The following is a 26,238-nucleotide window of genomic DNA, read 5'->3' as shown; positions in this document are numbered from 1 at the left end:
CCCTCTGCTGGTTCAGATGCCATATTACACACACTGTATGATGGGCCTCGTAGAATCTGGCATAACTACAGATAAATAGAAGTGCTTCTATAGGGTAGCTTTTGTCCACAATAATGCCTATGCTGAAGTCTCAAAGAATATATACAGTTCTTCAAGAGAAATCCAGGCTCCCAGTCATCTTGTCTTTACCTCCACTGATCTTCAGTGACATTCCGTACCTCAAACACTTTTCCAAATGAACGCGCGTAAATGTTTAAGAAATCACTCCATCATCTCTGCGTTTGCGTCGGCATCAATCCAGGCCTCTGTTTTGCTTCACATGTCAAAGCTGACGGTCCCATAGAAACACACCTCTAATCACAGCAGGTTGTGTGAACATACACACACACACACACACAGAGAATGACAACCTGTGCCAACCATGCACATCCGACTCCCCTCTCTTCCCCTCTCTCCCTCCACAAGCCTCCTTTGCATTGTTTTCCACGCTTGTCTCCCGACAGCGGCAGCGTTTCAGTCTCTTAGTGTCAATTAAAAGTGAACTATCTGCATTTGTCAACATATCATCTCCGGGCCCCGGCGTGACGTCTGGATGATTTGTCGACGCTTCCTGACACAGTGTGGGAGACGGTGATCTCCCTCATTAGAGACAGCACGAGAGCCATCATATCTGACGTGATACTTACCAGTCGACCCCCCCCCCTCCTGTCATGCCTGTCACTTTAGTGCCCCCCCACTCTCTCTCTCTCAGGGAAAAGCAAGGGTACCAGGGCATCCACAAAGAAACAGAAAAGGCATTTCATAAAGAAATCTGCTCCCAATTTGGTGGACATACTGTGCAAGTATACTGAAGCAAAGCTCTCATATGAGTGACTCTCGTGATCACTGTCAGAATCATGCTCTGGTTTACATTGTATATACTGTACAATAATGCTATTTATTACAAAATGAAGCACTGTACTGCCTTTGTGTTTATGTAAATATAAAGAAAGAATATTTCAGTGTTTTTGATGCATTTATGCAATTTTACTGTTTAGTAATTTGTCTTTTTGTTTTACACTTTTGAATAACATCAAGGGCTCGTTCACACGCACAATCACACCTGTCATCATTTATTCATGCATTTGTAAATCTGTTTGTGAGTCTTTCTTTCAGTGGAACACAAAAGAAGATATGTTGAGAAATGTCTCAGTGGTTTTGTGTTCAAAAGTCAATGGGGTTCGGTGTTGTTTGAATATCAACATTGTTCAAAATATCTTCTTTTGTGTTTCCACACTGTAGAAGAAAGACAAACAGGTTTAGAATGACATAAAGTGATGAAAATGATTCATCTTAAAGATTTGGGTGAAATATCACTGCAAAGCAACAGTTGTACATATCTCATGTTCCCAACTTTAAATGTCACTTGTGTGTTTGAATTGTTCTTATTGAAACATGAACTCTATCATAAAAATCTGATTTTGTGTAATACTATTGTGAAATATTGGTTTTAACATTAAGAATATAATCTGCAAAATTTGGAAAAAGTACTTTTGTGAAAACTATCCAAAATTAGGACTGGGACAAAATGAAAATGATGAAGCGTTGCCGTAAGTTTTAGACTGAAAGGTCATGTGTTGTCTTTGGGTTTGGGAGTTTATCTCTGGAATGTTGTGTGACTCCTTTCAGATCCTTCATAGTCTTAATATTCTGTGAGTCTCAGCTTCAAAGCAAAAAAAATCTGCCAATGGGTGAGAAAAATAAACTTGAATGTAGTTTTACTTTTTACTTACAAACAAACAGTAAGGGGCTGTTTACTTTAGGTGTTTCCTGGAATAACAAATCCAGAGCCACTGATTTAGGGACCAAGACTTTTTTTTATACAGATTTTGCATTTCATCATCAAGACCTCCATCCAGACCGATTTATTTGCAAATTCATTTGAATTAAATATAAAGCCGTTTTAATTGGTTAGATTCACAGATTTCTTTTTAACTGCTTTGTTCATCCTGTCATTACACACATTCAGTAGAAAGGAAAAGTATAAACAATTCAAATATAAAAAAACACAAAGATAGTCATCACATCTGACAGTATAATAATAATAACAGAAAAGAAATAGATGCACACACGCAAACACACAAGAATCCAGTGATAAGATCACATCTCAAACTAATATTTTGGGCTCCAGTGAGTCAGTGACCTTCATTAAATATCTGTTACATCCTGTGAGCATTAAGCAAATCTTGAAACCAATCCAGTGTATGCAAAACAATGATTTCAGAGCTGTTTGAACACATGAAAACCTTGTAAAGAGAGTAAGAAAACAGGTGGACATATTCACTTGTATGATTATATCAAGGCACAGCAGTGTGATTCAAACATCACAATATTTTAACAAATACATTCAAAAACTTGCCTGTTTTTGCCAGACATACACAAGTACTGGTAGCAAAAAAATATTCTCTTATGAAACTGCTGATGGGTTGTTTATGACTCTTCAGTTTTAATAAAGTTTGTGTATAATTTGGTTAAAAAAATCTCAAATGTACTAAAAGGATTCCACAATTTCTATCTTTAAATTATTTTTAAAGATCTTTCAATAGAACTGTACCTAGCATTGCTTTGGATTTCAAGAGCGTAAAACTGTGCAAACTGTCTACAGTGAAAAAATATTAAATACATCAAACTAATCTAATTAGCTAACTGACTGTCTACTGTAAGACGACTAGTTGACCAATGCGATCCATCTCTAGTCTTAAAATTCTTAAATAAAAGTCAACTAATATTTTCATAAACTAAAATACGAACACTTTTTATCAACCTTTTAGGTTCTTCCCATAAATATCCCTTCTATATAGAAAAGCATGATTGTAAACTAGTTGTGTACTTTAAAGCACACTTAAACTAAAAAGCGGCCCAAATTCGTCCCAAGTAGCATTGAAATAGAACACTGACTTGTAGGTAGACTACAGTAAAGTATACTTGAATACATGGACATTGTATGTCAAACTTTGTACTTCGTGAAATGAAGTCTACTTATTTTTAAGTATACTTAAGTTTTACATTAGGCAGAGTAATGTGATGTCATCATTATGAAGCATTCGGCAAAAAAGTAATACAGTGTGCTTAGACTTTTATCCACAAGTACCAGAAATGAAACCGTGATGAGGAAAAGATTGGCCTGATATGAATGGCACTGGGACAGAGGTACACAAGCATCTGTGTGGCATTTACGGATTGCTGACAACATAACAAAAGTATAAAGAAAACATCACATGAGATGCTATTACACAAACAGAACACAACGTCCGTTCGAGTCAAGAACCTTCGTCATAACAGTTGCACAATGATCACAGTTTTTCACTGTTATGGCTTTGAAAGTTCGATCCAGTGGATAAAACTTGCCGTCGGATCATAGACTCCATCTCCACCATGGTTTGTCTTCCATGATGTTTGTATGTGACGCACTCGTGTGCCCTGACACACATGTTGGCCACATATCCTTCTCACTTTAAGAAGTTTTTATACCGTGTATGTTTATCAGATGAGTCGCTCCTCTGGAGGCACTTTCAACACACTCCCCATCTCCAATCTGGCTCCAGCTACCTCAAGTTGGCTCGGGCTGTACGTCCCCTCCGACCGGCGTTTCCGTCTGGCAGTGAGAACCATGCAAACCAGTGCCACGAATGCCAGAAGAGTGCCGAGACACACCAGCGGGACGGCCACCAGCAGCCATGGCACTCCTTCACTCTGCAGCTGTTTCTACGAGAGAAAGAGAACAGTTCGGTTAGATAAGATGGATTATAAATGAGAGAAACAAATGCGAGTTGATGGCACAGAACGGTGCAGGAACTAAAACAAAGATTTTGACTCACAGTATTCTGACAGTTTTCTCCGCTGAAGTCAGACACACACTCACAGAAGTACGAGTTTGATCGGTTCACACAGGTGCCGCCATTGAGACAGGGGTTGGACTCGCATTCATCTAGATCCACTTCACATCTAGACCAAAAAAAGAGTAAATAATCGAGTCTGGGGTTAGAAGTATAGTTTCTTTTTATTATGACATGTAGACTTACATGCATCATGCCTTTGAACAAACTAAGCAAGCAATGCACTGCATTCTATATCCATAATTCGAAATATAATATTTTTACATCTTTTAGTTTGTTAAGAAAATACAATAGATATCGAAATAGGATAACTAAAGTCGCTCTTAAATGTAATGTATGTTATATACAGCTTTCCTGTAGCTCAGTGGTCAGAGCATTGCTTTAACAACGCAAGGTTGAGGTTCGATCCCAGGGGATTGCAAATAAAAGCTTTGGATAAAAGCGTCTGCCAAATGCGTAAATGTAAATGTATATATACAGCAAGAATTTGACATTAATTCGATCTGTACGTATTTATTTGTAGACGTCATTGCTCATCCAGCTGTGTGGCGTCATCAACTTGATTGTTGAACCAACTTGGTTCAAACGATTGATCTCCGACATAGTTAATACGGTTTCAGGAAATAGTCGTAACTACAGCGTTAATTTTCCCAATGATCCATCGTACTATGGTGAACCATCGAGTCATGTCATTGTTCAGGAAACGCACCCCTGGACAGCAAAAGAGTGCCTACATGTATGTTAAAGACTACAATAACAGATCTGTACACAATAAACTCTCATTTACAGGCTCTTATTTAATAAATTAGCATAATTTAAAATCTAATAATAGATGACAAGACATCATGTTAAAGCAGACATGCCATTATAGCTTACATACAGCCAAAACATACTTTTTATACAAGAAATTAAATTTATATAAAAACAGGAAAATGTATTTACATATGACTGAAGGAGAAACGTTGATAGATGAACATAACTTATCAAAATTTAAAAATCATATTTTTTATGGAATATTGGAGTGTTTTTTTATTAGTGACATATCTGTGCACTTGAGTATTCTTTTATTCATGTGCCCTCATAATATTTCATCAAAAACGTTGACCTCCTCCCTCCTTTGAAACGACTTCTTGTCACTTCCTGTCACGAGGAACGGTACGAGGGCGGAGCTTTCTTTATGGGGTGGGGGATTGGGTGCTGTTACGTTCAGAAGCTCTGTAGAAAAACAGACCAATGTCTCACAGGGTGTGAAGTTATTCTCACCTCTCTCCAGTGAACCCTGGTCTGCACGTACAGTTTGCCCCCCATAATCCATCAGTACACGTGCCTTCATTCTCACACTGAATATCAACTTCACACTGCTGAGGAGGAAAAAGCAACCTAATAGAAAATACACAAATACAGAATGATAAAGGTTGGATTTGTATACAGCAGACTATATACAAAAATGCATTATGATATCCAAGATAACGGAAAAGCCACATGATTTTCAAATGTAGTCTACAAAAACACATATCATAACTGTCCTTCTGAAACCTCACACCTCCAAATTCGCAGTTTTTCAGGAAATGGATTACTAATGATTACTACGAAGTTGTCAAATTTGACAAGCACTTTGTAATGCTTTTCATTGGCTAGATATTTGCTAAACCCAGTGACATACAGTACATAAAGGGTGACTAATGATAATGATTTACGACAAAAAAGAAAAATCACAAAATATGGAGATGCAAACTTTGGAAGGACAGCAGTGATATGGTCCCGGTTAAAGACCCATGGGACTATGGGTGAACAATATGAAAATATGTTTTTTTCTTTGACGGTATTTATTTCTTTATTGAGTTGGCATATGTGCAAAACAGGGAGTCCGGGATAATTCCTAAAACAAATCTGGTCAAAGGATTCATTCTTTCACCACCAGCATTTTGCCAGCATTTTTATTCGGTTCACGAAACTTTCATATCCCCGAGAAATTTGTTTAATGAATATGAAAGAACAGAGCATGTGATTTTAAACCAAAACACATTTTATTTGATTTATTTTACTCTTTCTCTTTCTCCTTTTTTTTTTACAGAAACGAATCCTTTGCAAACACACTTTCTAGCATTAAGTTTTAATCAATGCAGTTAAGTTTCATAAAGAAAAGAGTATTTAACAGCGGCGCCTACCATGAACATAAGAAAAATTGTTATTAAACAAAGAACTGAACAATGCTTAAATAACTGGACCTGGCTCACATGAGTGATTTGTTTACTTTTTATACTCACTGGCAGAACGGGCCCGTGTGACCAGGTGGACAAACGCAGGTGTATCCACCAACAGCATCCACACATGACCCACCGTTCTCACAGCGATGGTCCTGGCACTCATCTACCTCCACCTGGCAGTTTCCACCACTATAGCCGGCAGCACACAGACACTCGTAGTCTCCCGGCAAATCTCTGCAGGTCCCATAGACACAAGGCTGTTGGCCGCACTCATCTATGTTATCCTGGCACAGATCCCCCATCCATCCCGGGGCACATTCACAATGGAAGAGATTGAAGAGGTCCCTGCACGTACCGTTGTTCTGGCAAGGCTCCAAAATACACAAAGGTGCGCCGTAACATCCCAGCTGAGGCTTCGCCACCTCACCGATCCGGATGAACTTTGACGTTTGCGGCACTTCCTCCTCTAGGACTCCAGCAAATGGTAGATACACACCACCAATCCGTACCTCGCCCAAACAGCCGGTGAAGTTTTCAGCCAACCACACGACGGAGTGGTTGAAAAAGTCCATGTTGCCAGACGCTGCCAGGCTGTCGCCAGCTTCAACGCCATCCACGCTGAGGTGCCATCGAGATGCTGCATTGGGCGAACCGGATGTGAAAAGTTCCACCTGGTGCCACTCGCCGTCGGAAACGGGCACTTTGCTGACGAAAGCTTGAGTTTCCAAACTGTTCCCGCCGCGGAGCTTCACTATCAGGGAGGAATTCAGAAGGCCCATGCAGAAGAACTCCAAACCGTTTGAAGCACGCAACAGCGTTCCGTTCACCTCACGGGTTCGCAGCTCGATTGAGATGTTTGTCACGGAGATACGCAGGGATCCGGTGGCATTGAACTTCAAAGCGTTGCTCTGAAACGTGGAGTTGGCTAAACCTGGTGAGAGGAGGAATGTAATCAAGACAAGAGATCAGGTTGAATGCTTCATGAGTAAAACCAGCACGAAGTCAATCTAGGAGGTTAAGAACTTTCTTGCTTGGCAAATAGAACTTCGAAGCTGATCTTTTGGCTTTAAAAATACATACAATTTTATTTCCCAAATGATTGGGCAGCAGTCATTTTAAAGAGTGCATTTTTCATCTCAGATCCCTTTTCTTGAGTTCTGAGAAACACAATACGCTCATAGATACTTACACTCGTACCCATCAGGTAAATCTAAACATCGACTCCCAGGAACACACGGATTGCTAACACACCACACCGGCGTGTCACATGTCTTTCCGGAGAAGTTCAGAGGACAGTGACACTCAAAGTCATTCCAGACGTCGAAACAATTTCCTCCGTTCTGACATGGCTTCATCTACGAAAACACAATCCAAGATGATTTGAGAAAAAATGTGAGAAACGGCAAGAAGACAAAGAGCAATTCCTGCAATAGCTTCCGCTCAAAATCAACAATTTACAACCTGGCTATATAAGAGGTATAAAGAGTGAAATATCTCTTATAATTTGACACTTAAATCGCTCACCTTACACATTTGGTCACCAATGCAGTGTTCCAGTAGATTTGATGAGTTTCTCGGTAAGTAGCTTGGATGTAGTGGTTTTTGGCTGATATTGCCCGAGTACATGTGCAGTTGCACGTCGTCGATCCGGACGTCCTGCAGACAGCCTTTAAAATATCCACTCCACTTTGCCGTGTCTACTCCTTCAGAGAGTCCACCGAGATACGCCACATCTCCTGACTCCACTTCAAAATCCACAAAATCTCGAGGAGTAAACAGCTGATCTTCATTAAAGAATATAAAGCCTCGCTCTTTTTTTATCGTCGCAAAGAGTTTCGTCCCATCATCTATGAACTTAGAGGTGTTTCTGATGGAGGTGTTCACTGCCACGTGAATTGAGCCGTTCTTTATTAAAACTGTGAGGTAAGCGTGATTCCGACGCCTCAGTTGAAGGATTAGGCCATTTAACTGACGTGTTTTCAGCCAGAATGATGCGGTGAAATTGAATCCGTGATTTTGTGTGATGGGAAACGCAGCGAAGGATCTGCTCCGCTCGGAACTGAACGTCCACGATGAGTGCTCTGGAGGACAAGACACAGTTGAACGGTTTTGATCTTTGACAACTTTGTATAAAACAAGGAATTACATTTAAAAACATATTCCAGACATACATCTGAGACTCCTTTAATATCCTAGATATTAAAATAAGATTAAATGGAGAGCAAATGGAAACTTTTGCTTTAAGTCTCATCGGCATCTCGGCTCCAGAGAAAGAGTCAGAAATGTCAGGAATGTGTCTGTCATTAGAGTTTCAGAAGAAGAGACGTCAACAATGTGTCAAACTGATCTCAGATTCGTCTCGTCTACAATCAGAAGTCAATATGATTGAAGATCTCAATATCAACTCAAACATTTCTCATCGAATATACTCAAATACAGATTATTTTACCTCTACAATCTACATTCATTTACACCTCCAGACTCTTTGTGTGTTTCAACAATTACGCTCACATTTGATTTGATTTCTCCTGAGCAATTTTAGAAGAAACATCTGAGACTAAGTTGACACTACTCACCTGAGTTATCTGAGTTAAATATTTTTCTTTGGATGTTTCGGCGGCAACAAAACAAACAAATGTTATGTGGCTTCTGATAGACCGCCACAAAGAATCAATAACTGTTGAGTAGTTTTAATTGAATGTAATGCAATTAATGTACAATAAACTATGAATATACATTGTTTTATTTTTTTAATAAAATATTTTATTATTTAGGATATTTTATTTTATTGCGACATTTGCAGGTTTGTTATTCTCTGATAACAACCGCTCAATACGAATAATACACGGTAACCCGGATGCAATCATTTTGACAGGTATAGTTTAATATTACACAAAAAATAAATATGTCTTTTAATAGCATATCTGACATTGTATTTACAAGTGTTTAAACCAAATTGCCCGTTCGTGACATTTGCACGTCATTTCTTAAAATGCATTTGGTGAAAATTAGCTAATAAAATATTTTGAAATCACATTTCATGTGTAGTTTTTTTTCTCATGTGGCAAGTAGCCATGGAATAAGTAGGATAATGTACAAGCAGCCGGCTGTTATCATGAAATACGCTTCACTTCGGGTCATGATAACACTGTCAGGGATTATTTCTGCGATAACAACCGGGTGCCTGTACATTATCTCTTGCAAAAGAAAACCAGACCGGAAGTTAACTCTGGGTCAGCTGCATGCATCTAATGTAACGTCTATACATAAACAGTCGATATATTGAATTATTAAAAAAAATATTTAAACATATTGAAAACACATGAGAGTAATTGCCACTTTTCATATATTGAAAAAAATAAGAACTTGCTTCCGATGTATTAAATAAACCCGAGAAAGCTACAACTTTGACATATTTAATCACAAAAGATATTTTGGTAACACTTTCCTTAAAGCTTTTATTTATAATGCATCATAAAGGGTTACTAAAGGGTATGATGGACTATAATTGTTCATAATGTGTGTTTTAAAATATTAAAGAATCATAACCCAATTAAAAAAAAGGAAAGCGTAGGAATGAATTGATAAGTGTTGTAATTTATTAACTTTAGTTACAATTATTCATGAGACATTACAAGGCATAATTAACTACTTTTAAAATGCATTATACATATACAGTATGCTTTATGTAAAGTGTTACCGATATTTCAGATATGGACTCACCTTCGGAACAGTTGGGGCCATAGAAAGGCCTTCTGCATTCACACCAATAATCCCACCAAAGGTCCACACATTGACCACGATCAGAGCAGGGGTCTGGATGACACCGTTCAGTCCTCTCGCAGCCCATCTGAACGTCCAACTCCGGCGTAAGATCTTGAGGAAGAACTGTCTTCGAATCTATCAAGAGATCCTCAAAACAGCCAGCGAATCCCGTACTGGTTCCTGTGTGGTTCACGTATTCCTGTGGAACTCCACCAATAAAAACCTTCTCCAAACCGTGAGTCTGAAAGGACAGAAGCAGGTTATGATCTCCATCCTCAACTGTCGTCTTGTTCTCCGCTAACAGACTCAGAATCAGTTTCTCATCCACACGGACCAAAACTTCATGCCAGAGTCCATCGCTGAAATCTCCTCTTAGATGAGCAACGAGCTTCAAGTCCCCTGATTCAGCAATGGAGACGAGATCTCCATCAATTAACTCCAGTCTAAAAAAATGCTCACGGCTTCCCCGGTAAAACAAAACTGCATCCTGTAATGTGCTCCTAAACCTCAGCCGGACACTTGGCCCTTGGTCTCCAGCTTGCCTGCGGGTTCGGTTACTATGCGGAACTTCCACCACCAGATGAGTCCCTGCGGAGATGGAGAAGGTGGTGGACATATCACATGCATCACCATAGAAACCAGCAGGGCATTGGCAGGTGTACTGGTGCTCATCTCCGTGCAGTGAAGGTGTGCAGGTGGCACCGTTTTGGCACGGGTGGTCCACGCAGCCGGTCAGAGTGATGTCACAGTCATGGCCGCCCCAGGGCAGCTGCTCGGGTCCGGGAGGAGGACAGTGACATACGTAGTCATTGATGGCATCTTCACACCGAGCTCCATTCCGACACGACTCGGACTCACACTCGTCGATGTTCATTTCACAAACAACACCTGCGGAGGGAATTACAAGACCAATGTCATTTGGTGCAGTTTCTCAACCAGAAAAAAAGTCATTCTGTCCTCATCCAAAGCAAACACTGACTCTTTATGTCACTTTGTAAAATAGAAACCTTCTTACTGTAAATGAAACGAAACTCTTTGTGTTTGTTGTATGAGTATCCTTGATCTATAGCATTATTAGTTTTCTAAGCCATCAAATTCATGTGAACTTCATGAAACATGATGATGTTTGCTTAATCATTATTTGACGTTAAATCAAATTTATGAAAAAAATTACTCAATATGTATATATTTATTTTTATAAAATATAGAGGTCTGAAGTTGAAAACTAATTTTTTTTTAGCAAACACTGAAAACAAGTTCAACATGAACACCACTCATGGGTTAATTGAACCGTTTTCTATCAAACTCCAATTTTGATGACAAGTAACATGTCAGAGCCAATTCCTTACAGGACAGAGATCTGAAAACAAATAAATCAACATTTAACTAAAGTGACTTTGATGCCTTTATAAGGTCAGTACAGTAATCCTGATAAATGACAGCGTATGGTTTGAACTGTAAGCATGTTTATTAAGCCTGTAAAAAAAAGTTATATTTGTTAATATGAATTAATGCATTAGCTAACATGAACTAACAATATATTATTTATATATTTATAAATCATATATATAATATATTATTTAATATAATATAATATAATATATTATATATATATATATATATATATATATTATTTTATAAATATTAGTGCAAAAATAATTGTTTATTGTTTTTTTATGTTAGTTCATTGTGCATTAACTAATGTCAACAGATGCGATACTTTAAAACAGTGTTAGTAAATGTGGAAAGTACCAAGCCAAGATTATAAGGGTTGCCACAGTGTTTCATCCATTCTGACTTCTTTACACTGTTAAACGTGCTGGCTTCTCATGCTTGACATGGTCAACTTGTCAAAAAACGAGCTGGACTTATGATGTAGTATTTCTGTGCTCGACACACTCCCCCAGCATTCGTATGGTTTCGAAAAGTTTTTTTCAAACATAAATTCCCTAACGTAACTACTTTTCTTAGTCCCTTATAGGCTAATTCTCCCGGTAAAGCACGCCCACGCGTTACCCACAAGATGAAAGAGCACGCCCATGCGTCAACCAGGGAGACCGGGAGAAGAAGCATGCGCACACGTCAACCAGATGGAGCAAGAGAGAGAGAGCACTGTGTTTGCAAAGTTTAGCTGTGTTTGTTTGTTCACTAAATTTTGTTGACAAATGTTATATAAACGTTGGATTTAACGCTGGATTTGGAGATCGTAAACACTGATAGATGGAGTGGTCCAAGCACTAAATGATGCCGAACATGAACCGCACGTGGCAAGTCAAACTGAGTAATGCGTCTGTGTTTTGTTGGCAATCGGCGCATACGTGCATAATACGTGCAATACGTGTAGTTATATTGTGACGAGGTGTTGCGTGCTCGTGGTGTAGTCCCGCCCCCTCGCCTGTTTTCGGAAATAATCATACAGCTGAATCTATCTTTTATAAATGTAATCTTCGAAGAAACGTAGTCTGCAATACTACTCTATAGGTACTCAAGATTAAAATGAGATTGGCAGAAACTGCATGTGTTAGGGCCGCTTTAATTATTGACATGGAGGTAATTGTTTATTGATTTTTTAATAAATGTAGTTCACCAATGTTAACAAATATATCCTTGTTGTAAAGTGTTTACCCATTTAATTCAATCGAGCCTCTGAAACATCACATGACAACTAAACTCCTACAAACCTGTTGATTCTAAATCCAGCAGCCAACTACGATTGAAATTGATCGAGTTTGTTAGATCAGTGTGAATTAGTAGAAAAAAAAATCATCACAGCCATAATGTTTGATTTTATTCAAATGAATTTCTAAAATAATAAAAACAAAATATACTAAAGTAAACTATCCAACTTGATAACATAATGTGTCAACAACAACACCGTATCACTGTTTGTATTTTTTTACATACTAGCGCTAAGAAACAGAATGCAGTATGCTTATTAATCTTTCCCATACGGCGTGACGATATTACGCAAGAAACAGTCACAGAAGCCGACATTAACATCAGTAATAAACCAGTGAAGAGCAGACGTGTAAATGCACAGAAGCGTAAACTTTGTAGATTAGCAACTATCAATGAAAAGTGCACACGAGATCCGTCGCACAATCCAGGAGAACGACATTCTTTTGAAAGGAAGCAAACGGTCATGTGGTTGCTCAGACACTTTCTGTGCACAGGAGGATTATGAGCACTCTGCAGGTTAATTCCACATTACTGCAGAAGGCCTGTAGACGTGAGGAGAGCACAGACACTGTACCTGTCACCAGAAGCAGCCCACTGCAAATCACTTCCACTATTAATCCTCTCATCCTGCCAAACGTCCAGGCCGCAGTCACTCGCCTCGACAAGACAAGCTGCAGAAAACTGACACGCACCTGACAGCTTCCCATGCACACATCCACCAACTCTCTCTCTCTCTTTCAGTCCCTGTGTTCTTGCTATCTGTCTCTCGTGGTCAACTCTCTCTCTCACACACACAGACGTGTCCACACACCCACAGTTTTTCCAGCTCTAGGTACCAGGCGGAAGGAGTGATTACGGTGGATGAGTCCGGCATCACTCCCCCTCGGCCAAGCTGCCCTGCTGGGCTAATAATCCACCAAGCCCTCCCTCCTTCCCTCCCCAGCCGGCTCCTGTCAATGCTGACATCAGGAATGGCTGTCCGCCCGGGCCGGCGTGAGCGATTGCTTTCCATGCCAGTTAGAGGCCGACTCATTACTGGAGATGTGATTTTATGGTGTCCGTGCAGGGGTCAGTGTGTGGGATACTTTCAGTGCTCTGAGAGTTTTCGAGATGTTAAAGCAACAGTGTTTCATTTCTTGCATCACCCAACAAAACTGAAGGAATTTTGACTTTCAAAACAATCAGTTCATCTACCTCTGGATATGGGCAAACAGCCAGTAAAGTGTCAAACTCACCACTGACAGAGTCGACGTGTTGTATATACTGTTTATTACTGTAACAAGGTTATTTTAGTTTACTTAAATATTAACTTTGAAAACATTCCTTTTTTCTTTGAAATCACATCAAATATTTGAAAAAACTGAACTCAAAAATAAACTGAAGCAAGTTTAAAGCGGTAAAATAATAATAATAAAATAAAATAAAAGTTAATTGATCGCATAAAGCAACATAAAAAATAAACCAATAAATTATAAAATGACAAAAGAAAAATGCTAAAACTTTAACTAAAATTTACACAAAAATTTAAAATATAAAAAATAAAAGCTAATTTAAAATATTCATAAACCTAAGATAAAAACTATAATCACCTCGTACTGTTATAGATCTGATTCTGCAAAAATGGGGGAAAAAATATTCACCCTCATGAGTTTCTTTCTTTTTGCAGAAAACATTTTTTGAAGAACCAAACTACACTGAACTCCATTGACATATATTTTATGAACACAAAACCACTGCGACATTTCTAAAAATATCTTATTTTGTGTTCCACTGAAGAAAGACTCACACACAAGTACACAACCAAGAGAGATAGAGAATGATGAGAGGATTAAGATTTGTGGGTGAACTGTACCTTTAAGAAGTAATAGAACAAAAGGACATATAGCATTCATTTGACAGACTGAAATTCACAGAGTAAATAAACGAAATATCACAGATCTGACCTCTTTAACCTCTCAATTTATTCACCTAGATATCAAAGAGGTTAAATTAAATGTTTGTCTCCAAAATTAGTTCTCAGAGACATTATTAGAACTGATATTTCTCAGATAAATCTCCATCAAATCTCCTGAGATACGACAGGGCAACCTCTGAGTAATTTCTCTGGATGCTTAAAACATGAATCCGTGTTTGCTTAACCACAGACTAAAGGTTCGTCATTTTTATCATTTAAATATTATCTCAATTTCACGTCACATGACCTCACCTGTGAACCCCGGCGCACACGTGCACCGATATGCATTGATGAGATCGTCACAGGTGCCTTCATTCTTACACGGCGTGGATTCACATTCATTCACATTCACCGAGCAATTTTCACCTGCAACAGATAAAAACTGTCACTCGTGTTGTACTGAAAAACAAACTGAATATTACGTGTAAATAACAGTCACCTGTAAATCCAGAGCGGCAATGGCACAGGTAACCCGCCGCATGCTCAAAGGTGAAATCTGTGTCCAGTTCAGACAGAACTCTGTAGAGACTTGAGCTGGATCTCTGGAAACACTCACCATCATTCTCACACGGCTGAGATTGACACTCATCTACATCCACCTCACAGTTCTCACCTGCAAAACCTGAAAAAAACATAATATCACCTCACTCGTGTCTCTTTATAACTGAAATGAACCTTCAGAACTTACACCGCATGCCATCAATGCACTGCCACCAAAGAGATCTGTATATAGAAATCCCGCAAAAACATCTTGACGTGTGAATTCAAATGAACACATCATTATATAAGCCTGTCACATGTCTACTGACCCACATTTGTTTACATTTTATGTACACTTTGTCTAAAATTCAGCAAATACACTGAATCCACATAATGTCCAGATGATGCCAGAAGACACCATGTAAAGTATACGGTATCCTACAAAAGCTGAACAATACATTTAAAGTATTCATTTTTTCTCTAATATTTATTTCTAAAATAATAACTGGACAGTACTGAATAAAATAGAGTATACCGTATGCGGTGTGCGTATCCTTTCCAAACCTAGCCTGTCATGAATGTCTGTAATAGCAAATATATTTCACTAGGGGGCGGTGTTGTGTAAAAGATAATGAACTGTAATATGAGAGATGATCTTCAGATTTTTACTCTAACTCTTTAATCTTATAAATCACAACCATGAAAGAAGATTTTGATCCACTATGTAAAACAGCGGGTGGGTTACCTGGCCAGCAGAGACAGGTGTATTGATTAACTCCTTCCTGACAGCTGGAGCCGTGTTGACATGGATCAGATGCACATTCAGGTATGTCTTCATCACAGACAGATCCCACAAATCCAGTGCCACTACAGTCACACTCATAACTGTCATGAAAGAAACATTTACACAAGTTTACATAAATACTCAATTATGTACCAAAAATGAGAAAGACACGTTGTAGACACTTTTAACAGTATTTGTCTTGGAGATCAAAGTCAAAACAATGGAGAAACGTAAGGTTAGAGGAATATGTGCCGGTGAGATTTGTGAGAATGTGTGCTGGCTTTAATCAAACAATAACTAATAGTGTAGGTCTGGACATAGAGTATAACGAAAAGAAAGAAAAGTTTGTAGTTTTTAATTTTCAATAGTTCAAAGCTGGGCTTTTCTATTTCTAAAACGCAACATTAGATTTTCCTCTCGTGGCTGTCAAGATAAAGACATTGATTTAAAACACAACACGCACAGCTGTGAGATCTCCGATCAGAGAGAGACTGAAGATCCTTATTTACAAATGATTAAACAGACAAAAGCTGAAAACCAAATGCATTTGATATGAAACAGCGTGAAATCCTGACTTTGATAGATTTGTAAAGCGTGTCATGTTCAAATATCCACTGCTGTAATGGAAAACACTTCTCACAGATACGGTATTATCTGATCTGATTCATCAGTAGAAATGATCACAAAGCTGACCGCATCACATTTAAAAATACACAAATGTGTGCTTGCACATTTCTGCAGTTTTAGTTCATCATCCAGGTCATTCGTAAACCATTCAACCACAAGAGAAATCTACAAGACATAAAAATGTTACATGAAGGAAGAAGATAAAAAGCGATGTGTTTCATCTGTGATTTATTCTTAATGATACCTTCTAATGTCCAGCGGACTGACCTTCAGTGATCTCACCTGTTCACCAGATCCACACATCGGCCGGCATTCAGACAGGGTGAACTGTCGCACTCATCGATGTTCAGCTCACAGTTAATGCCTTCATATCCAGGAAAACATTCGCAGGTGTAAAGTCCCACGTGATCGTGACAGGTGGCTTCGTTCTGACAGGGCGTCGCTTCACATTCATCGATCTCAACTTCACAATTCACTCCTGAAATTCGATACACGCAGAGATGAAACACAAAATGAACCTCCTGAATTTCTTTGTGTTCCTGAAGCTCAGGTGGTGCTAGAGCATCACGTTCACATAGGTTTGATTGTATTTAATATTTAATTTTCACATATTGAGTATTGTTTTTGGTCACATTTTAAAAGAAAGATGAGAAAGAGATAAAAGTGTTTGACATAACGATCCGTCTTATATTTCATTACTATAATATTAAATAAACACAAGTTATTGGGTTTTGACATTTTTAAATCTTAAAATATGCTTGATATATTTACAAGTATAGTAAATGTTATAAAGGATATTATAATATTAAAAAATAAAATAGTAAATATAGTTAGATGTGGTCAACACGTTATATCTTATCATATTATTCAATTCAATTGTATTTATATACTGTAGTGCTTTTTATAATGTTGCATTGTTTCAAAGCTGCTTTACAGGAAGAAAGACAAAAACAAAAAAGAAGTTAGAATTAGTATTTAGATAACAAGATTATATGATATCATCATTTATAATATAACACATTATAACATTATAAATGTCACCTTAAAAAGTGGCTAAACAACAACAACTAAGTGATTGGATTTGCACAATACATTTTTGCGTCCTTAAGTTTTTTTGTACTTGAAATTTTTAAGTCATTTGAACTTACAGTTTAAACATTTTGAAATGGTTGAAAATTAGTTTAATTTTCTTAACTTAATTGAACGAAACAAAACTACGAATGTTAAGTTGAAATGACAAAGTTATACTTGTAGTTAAAACTTGTGTTGCAAGACAAATCTCCAGTGCTTACCTGTAAACCCGTTCAGACATTCACAGATGTAGCGATCCCTCTCATTGACACACGTCCCGTTGTTCTCGCAGGGCTGAGAGGCGCATTCATTGATGTCAATCTCACAGTGGAAACCTTGAAAACCCGGCACACAGTAACACTGATACACATCAATACCATCCACACAGATGGCACCGTTCCTGCAGGGCTGTGACAGACACTCGTCGATATCTTCTTCACAGTGTTGACCCTCAAAGCCCCCGACACACTGGCACTCGTACCCATCCCGTGTCCAAACACAGGTGGCGTTATTGAAGCATGGGTCATCTGTGCAGTCTCGTACCCGAGTCTGACAATCATCGCCGCTGTATCCACTGGGACAGTGACAGGAATATCCATCAACGCCATCAACACAATGGTTTCTGATGCCCGTGCACGGGTTGCTCTGGCACTCGTTGATGTTGTGCGTGCAGTTGGGTCCGCTGAAGCCGTCCGGACACGGGCAGGTGTAGTTCTCTGTTCCCGGAGTGCTGATGCAGTTTGGGCAGTCGGTGTATTTACAGGGGTCATGTAAATGCTCACAGTTGTCACCGACGTGTATGAGAGGAGAACGAGAACATTGACACAAGTAGCCAGAGATAGTAGGTATGCATGTGCCATTGTTTTGACAAGGGGAAGATAGACAGTTGTCGCCTGTCACTGTGCAGAACAGACCTGCGGATGTACAGAACATACCGGAATCAGATAATGGACAAAATAAGTAATTTAAACTCACACACTGACACTGAAAAACACAAAAATAAATCATCTTAAGCTCTGATATAACAAATCAATAGTGTTTTAAGTATGAAGACGGGCAAATGTGATTGACCTTAAGTTTTATACTTTATAACACTAGAAGATTTAAGGCAAATAGATTTCTTTATACACAAACTAAGTTTTAACTTAAATATTTAAGTTTGTGTTATTAAATATACTTAAAATATATTTAAATTAAGTGTATTCATTTTAGTGGCATCTAGTGGTGAGGTTGGGAATTGCAACCAATGGCTCACTCCACCCCTCCTCCCTCCCTTTTGAGGCACTACGGTGGCTGACACAGGACAATCGTGTAGTCACGTTTTCACTCTTTTGCCGTATTTACGAAACACACTCAATCGAGCAGTTTTTCCGTTTAGAGCCACTGTAGAAGCAACATGGCAAATTCCAAGCAACAGGACCTGCGGTGTATGTGAGAGACTCCCTGAACTCTCTGCACGTCTGTTAAATGACTTAATGTGTAATTCACATTCTTCTGGTTTATGAATGAAGGTGTGTTTATGAGGTGTCAGTGAGAGATGACTGACACAGTCTATTGGAGGTTAATCAGAGCAGAGAAGGTATAAGGAGGTTATGTTGTGCACCCATCTGCTGCTGGATCAAAGCTTCTTTACTCCAGCCCAAAGCCACCCACTAATGTAGGATCTGTACACGTGCTCTACATTGCTCCATACATATACTGTACCGTCTACACTGTAAAAAACAAAAGTGAATAAAACGGATAAAGTACTGTCAGAAAATGACCAGTTCCTTTATCTTTATTTTATGGACATTTCCGTTAATGACAGACTTTGTACCAAGAGGTTACACTCTTTAATAAAAAGGTGCTTCAAAAAGTTAAGTGTATATATTTATTTGTAAGTGTTCATGTCTTTATTTGCTTCATGCATACTATTCAGAATATTCTTCATTAAGCTGTCTTGAAATACGAAGGTGAATAATACAGTAAAATAAAATAAATACTGTAAAATAAATGAGAAAATTCACCTCTTTCAGTTTATACATTCAACATTACTCTAACAGTACATTACTTTTAGAATATCACACTTACGTATCAAACAGGCTTCTTTATACTCTACGTACAAAAATTTTGAATATGTATTTTCGGATGAGGGTCCTTCACGTAAGGTTCATCATAAACTTCGAAAACCCCTGCCATAGAGGAACCTTTTGGGACCTTTAACATCTGAGGAACCTTTCTGTTTCACAAAAGGTGCTTTGTTGTCGAAAAATGCTTCTTTCGAAAAAAGGAGACCCTTTGATTGAATGGTTCTTTGTGGAACCAAAAATGTTTCTTCTTTGGCCTCACTGTGAGGAAACTTTATTTTTAAGAGTGTACGCAAATTTAAAAAAGCATACTAAAACGTTTTCTTAGAAGAACCATTTTCTGTTCCACACATTTTCTTTTAAAGAACAGATGCTTTGCTTTTATATACTGAAAAACAGTTTTTTGCTACTTGTCTGATTTGAAAAAATGTTTTCCAACACAATTTTTTTTACAATTTTGTTACAACATGATTTTTAATGTTCAGTTATGTAGCTTAATCCATTCATGTTGGCACTACATAAATGATTTGTGTTAAGTTAACATATATTTGCTACAACTAGGCAGAGGATTTATATTTCCCAGAATGCTTTGCGTAAAACAACCTTTTGAGAGTTATTTTCTAAATTTAGTGTTGTATTATGTGTTTTTCAGTAAAGAGAAACACTTGTTAGGGTTTAATGTTCCTTTATCTTTGAGATTTTGAGGAGTTTGTTATATTTTTTTAAGTTTTGTGCTTACCTTTGTTTAGAAAAGCGTTTCCTTTGCTTAGCTATAGTGGGCTAATACATTTTTAGATCAGAATTTATGTTAAACTTGGATAACTTCATATCTTGTTAGAGATAAAAGAAAAAGTTATGAAAAATTAACTGAAAACACTAATGTTGAGAACACTAAATGAACACATGAAATGTTAACATATAAAAATCATATTTGTTTAACATTATTTTATGTAGTAGGCAAAATAAAACAGTTAACCTGACACAATTCTATTATTATTCAGTGTGAGACAAATTTATTTAATCAAGACTTCTAAAAAACTTTTGTTCATTCAACAAGATTATAAAGAAATGTTTCAAAGAAATTTGAGTAATGTAATTCAATTTCGAGGAAAAGTTTTCCTAAATTTAATAAAGTTCGTTCAACAACTCTTTTTTGATTGTAGTATAGAGAACCTTTTTCAACAACAATAGAGCGGAAGTCATGGATTCATATTAAAGCTTTAGTTTTACAACTGAAAGCCATCATCACACCTTCTAGAAAACAGAGAGAAATGTGTGTCAGGAGGTTGTGTAGTGAGCGTGAATTACACTCCTCTAATCCAGGATTATCTGATCTGATAACAGTGAGACAGAGATGCGCTCTTCTTAAAGTTCCTTCACACTTCTTTTTCAGGCTGTATGTTCCCGTAAAGAACCGTCACAAAGGGTTATTTATAGTGGAAAAAAGGTTCTGCATGCTATAAAACGATCAGAACTGAAAGGTACCTTGAGTAGTTCCGTAAAGAAGCCTTTTATCACCTTTATTTAAGTGTACATAAAAAGATTATAATATGAATAAAAAGTAAAGATTTAAAGTCTAGACAGGGCAGGACAGTCATAAGCTTCAAAAGCTTTCCTTTAAATCACGTGAATTGAAAAACCAAACTCCTAATATTCAACATGAGTCCGTCTCCGAACCGCCTCAAAGAGAAGAACGGTATGAAGCCTCAGGACAGAAGTCTACTAACTTCAATCCTGAGACACGAGCCATTACTGAGAATCTCTTCTTAAATAAACACATACCACGAGAACCTCACCGAGTCATCTGTTCTTCCACAACCCAAGAGCTTCTGATCACAAAACCTTAAACAGAGTTTAAAATGTCAACAGATAAATACGCTCATTTTGTTTTGATCAGCGGTTTATCGTTGAGAAATGTCTCTGTAATCTGCCCACGTACAGTGATTTTATAAAAGCTCTGACACAAGATTACAGAATTATAACATCTAAAGGAAATAAGAAAAGTACACTGGAACAAACCCCGTAAAAAATGGATATAGAAGCCTCCCAGCAGAAAATTACCATTACATTTTCCTTTATTTTACGGACATTTCCGTTAATTCCTAAATGTCATTTAATGACCTGCAAAATGTAAAATACAGGAAAGACAAAAGTAAAAAATGAATGTGGAAAATTCCTTCATGTTCAGCATATTCATCACTCAAAACCTCAGATTCACTCAAACATGCATTAAAAACATTAAGAAAGTAGAATGACTCCAAATCCTGTTTTGATTGAAACTCTAAAGCTGTGTTTAATGGTGAACTCTACTGCTCAAAGGCATTTCATACACAGACCCTGGTTTTGTCTTTTTTTGTGTTTTCTAACATGCCCATTAAAGAATGGATTTTAGAAGAATGGATGAAAGAATTAATACGTTGGGCTAGTAATGTAAGAATAATGTTTTGAACGTTTTTAAAATGCGTGGGCTTGCATCGTAAGCTTTCCTCAAACATCTTAAAACTGGTTTGTACCTAAAAAACAGACTTTAAAGTGAAAGCATCCTGAGAAATAACACAATCACAGAACACTATTTAAGTCATTTGTTAGAAAGGGAGTGCTGGAGTTCATTAAAAAAACACATTGCTGTTCGCAGGAAGGATGATGTGCTCTTTGACCTGAATAAGTTATTATACAGCCCATCTACACTAATGCCCTTTGACCTATCTCTGTTCAACAGCTCTCAGATGGGCAGAGAGAGAGATACATCTGAGCCAATGTGAGGAGAGAGAGAGAGAGAGAGATAGTGAGAGAGAGAGAGAGAGAGAGAGAGAGAGAGAGGAAGAGAGAGAGAGAGAGAGAGAGAGAGAGAGAGAGGAAGAGAGGAAGAGAGGAAGAGAGAGAGAGAGAGAGAGTGAGAGAGAGAGAGAGAGAGAGAGAGAGAGAGAGAGAGAGATTCAGAGGCTGGTACAGACTCTCACGCACAGGAGAAGAGGCTGAGGGGGTAACCTGAGAGAAGAGAAAAAACACACACGAATGCACACACACACACACAACTTTAAATTGTGCAGTTATGTCAACCCTTCAGTTTTACTCCCCCATTTGGGTGTGAAGGGTCTCTGATAAGAGCCACACTGAACATTTCACTCAACTCACATGTGAGTCTCCGACCTTTACTCTATTACAAATAAACATGCTTCACACAACGTCTATACACTCCATACTTCAGTATATACTCAATACTATAGACAGACATAAACAGACATTATGTGGCCCAAACTTAACTTCCAGTAGACCTCCGCAAACAACTTTTGAGTAGTTTAATTTAATTTGAAACAATTAATATACAATAAAACATGAAAAGTTAATATTATTATAAATTGAATATAACCATTTCTTTGATATAACTAGACACTAGTCAGACCGATAACCAAACACAGAGGGAAACAGACATTTGACTGATGAAACTGTCTATAATAAAACACTTTCTATGCACTGGCAAGTTAAACATTGATGTGAGAATATTGAGAAAGAAATAACACACATGAAACAGAATCTTATACACATCAGTATTTACTATAGTAAACTGTGGTAAAATTCCTAGAAACTATAGTGTTTTTAAAACCTTACAATAGTAAACAATAAAGTACACTATACTACTGTGTTTACGTCCTTAATACAGAATATAGTTGTGAACAGTACAATAACAGAGTAAAGTAAGTACTATAATATACTCAAGTACTGTATAGTATAGTTTACTATAGTAAATGCTTATAATATAAATATTAATGAAGTTTCCTGTAGTTCAGTTCAGTTTAATTGTAATTTAATCGATTCTCTCATCACAAGCTAACTTCATCAGTTTACATTTACAACGCAGCAAATTCACTCACAAAACACGGCAGTTGCTATTCCACTTAAAGACAAAGAGTGAACTGCCATCTCTCTCCAGTGGGGTTTCCATGGCGATGGTCAACTATGGTCCCTCACATGCCCCGTGCTTTGAGTCTGACCAAAAGTACCCAGAATTCAAGCTTCCCGCAAGAGCAGAAATAGGTCAATGCTTCATTAGGGTGCAGTTCTTCAGAAGACACGTGCACTTCAACTCCCATCTGAACAATGAGACACACTCCTCACAACACACTGATCACACACTGATGACACACTCCTCACAACACACTGATCACACACAAACACTGATGACACAAACACACAGATCACACACACACACTGATGACACAAACACACAGATCACACACACACACACACACGCACACACACACACTGAAGACACAAACACACAGATCACACACACACGCACACACACACATTGATGACACAAACACACAGATCACACACACACACACACACATACACACATTGATGACACAAACACACAGATCACACACACACACACACATTGATGACACAAACACTAATGACACAAATACACAGATCACATACACACATACACTGATGACACACTCCTAACAACACACTGATCACACACTGATGACACACTCCTCACAACACACTGATCACACACAAACACTGATGACACAATGACACAGATCACACACACACACTGATGACACACTCCTCACAACACACTGATCACACACTGATGACACACTCCTCACAACACACTGATCACACACTGATGACACACTCCTCACAACACACTGATCACACACTGATGACACACTCCTCACAACACACTGATCACACACTGATGACACACTCCTCACAACACACTGATCACACACTGATGACACACTCCTCACAACACACTGATCACACACTGATGACACACTCCTCACAACACACTGATCACACACTGATGACACACTCCTCACAACACACTGATCACACACAAACACTGATGACACAAACACACAGATCACACACACACACACACACACACACACATTGATGACACACTCCTCACAACACACAGATCACACACAAACACTGATGACACAAACACCCAGATCACACACACACACACACACACACACACTGATGACACACTCCTCACAACACACTGATCACACACAAACACTGATGACACAAACACACAGATCACACACACACACAAACACACACACACACTGATGACACACTCCTCACAACACACTGATCACACACAAACACTGATGACACAAACACACAGATCACACACACACACACACACGCACACACACACACACACTGAAGACACAAACACACAGATCACACACACACACACACACACACACTGAAGACACAAACACACAGATCACACACACACACACACACACACACACATTGATGACACAAACACACAGATCACACACAAACACACACACACATTGATGACACAAACACTAATGACACAAACAGACAGATCACACACACACATACACTGATGACACACTCCTAACAACACACTGATCACACACTGATGACACACTCCTCACAACACAATGATCACACACAAACACTGATGACACAAACACACAGATCACACACACACACACACACACACACACACACACACTCCTCACAACACACAGGTCACACACAAACACTGATGACACAAACACCCAGATCACACACACACACACACACACACACACACACTGATGACACACTCCTCACAACACACTGATCACACACACACACACACACACTGATGACACACTCCTCACAACACATTGATCTCACACACACATACTGATGACACAAACAAACAGATCTCACACACAAACACACTGATCACAGACAGACACACAAACACACACACACACCGATCACAGAAATACACGCACACTGATCACAGACACACACACACACACTGATGACACACAAACACACAGACTGATGATACATGACAATACTCTTCCTTTCATAAGCTAATGGCAAACTCTGATAAACATCTCATTAGTTCAAGCCTCACTTTCTGTTGCTTAATCATTTGACACATTGTTTGTGTGTTCTCCAACCCTGCTTGTTGAGTAAAAGTGTGTCAACTTCTCTATGCAATCAGACAGACTCAAACTTCTCTTTTGATTTCTACTGAACAATTTTAGAGACTGTGAGTCTTCCATGATGTGAGTGTGCATGCATGTGTGTGTGTGTGTGTGTGTGTGTGTGTGTGTGTGTGTGTGTGTGTGTGTGCGTGCATGTGTGTATCACTCATTCTAAACAATCTGACGTCCAGCTGGCTGCACTTGTCCTCTACATGCGTTAATTCCCAATTACAGCAGCTCTCTCTTACACACCCCCCCCCACCCACCACAGATGGTGCGGACACACAAAACCCACTGACCAACATACACACACAAACACACACACGCACTCACACATCACAGCATCTGCTCTGAGATACTAAACAACCTGCCAACTGCAGATGCTGAACATTATAATAAATCTATTCATAGAGACACATGTTGCATTCATTATTTCAATTCAGATCAATGAGAATTCACATAACAAAGTGTTACAGCCAGAGAGACTCCACATGATCTACAGCTAGATATAAATCTGTTATTATAATGAATCACTCCATATGAGCAGCTGACATCATACTTCACACGACTTGCCCAACATAATAAAAATAAAAACATTGGATTGAAGAACTGTCACTCACCCAGTTTGAACATCATTACAAACAGCAGAGCTGCTCTTTTATATCTTAAATAAACTCGTCCAAACTCCATGACCTGAAATGATGCTCGGTCATTCCCACATCACCCCGATCTCGTCCTCG

The 26,238-nt window shown here is 38.4% G+C and overlaps 1 protein-coding gene across 2 annotated transcripts; it reads right to left on the bottom strand.

Annotated features, from left to right (window-relative positions):
• Positions 1–1,894: 1,894 nt before the first annotated feature.
• crb2b (crumbs cell polarity complex component 2b) lies at positions 1,895–26,238 on the bottom strand. 2 transcript variants are annotated; one of them, XM_056772239.1, is made up of 13 exons: positions 26,119–26,238; positions 17,664–18,356; positions 16,654–16,849; positions 15,706–15,845; positions 14,920–15,102; positions 14,733–14,846; positions 9,806–10,735; positions 7,607–8,163; positions 7,272–7,437; positions 6,143–7,013; positions 5,139–5,255; positions 3,858–3,984; positions 1,895–3,744 (listed from the first exon to the last, which is right to left on the bottom strand). In XM_056772239.1, the coding sequence occupies exons 1-13, from the start codon at positions 26,186–26,188 to the stop codon at positions 3,523–3,525; spliced, it is 4,386 nt and encodes a 1,461-aa protein (XP_056628217.1). In that variant the 5' UTR covers positions 26,189–26,238; the 3' UTR covers positions 1,895–3,522. The 2 variants fall into 2 exon arrangements, 1 of the variants encoding a protein (XP_056628217.1); XR_008909471.1 differs by lacking the exons at positions 1,895–3,744; positions 3,858–3,984 and having other exon boundaries at positions 6,143–6,316; positions 6,438–7,013.

This window comes from Triplophysa dalaica, chromosome 18 (genome assembly GCF_015846415.1).
Source record: "Triplophysa dalaica isolate WHDGS20190420 chromosome 18, ASM1584641v1, whole genome shotgun sequence".
Classification (NCBI taxonomy): domain Eukaryota; kingdom Metazoa; phylum Chordata; class Actinopteri; order Cypriniformes; family Nemacheilidae; genus Triplophysa; species Triplophysa dalaica.
The sequence above is the reverse complement of the archived record's forward strand: the minus strand, read 5'-3'. Positions and strand labels throughout refer to the sequence as shown.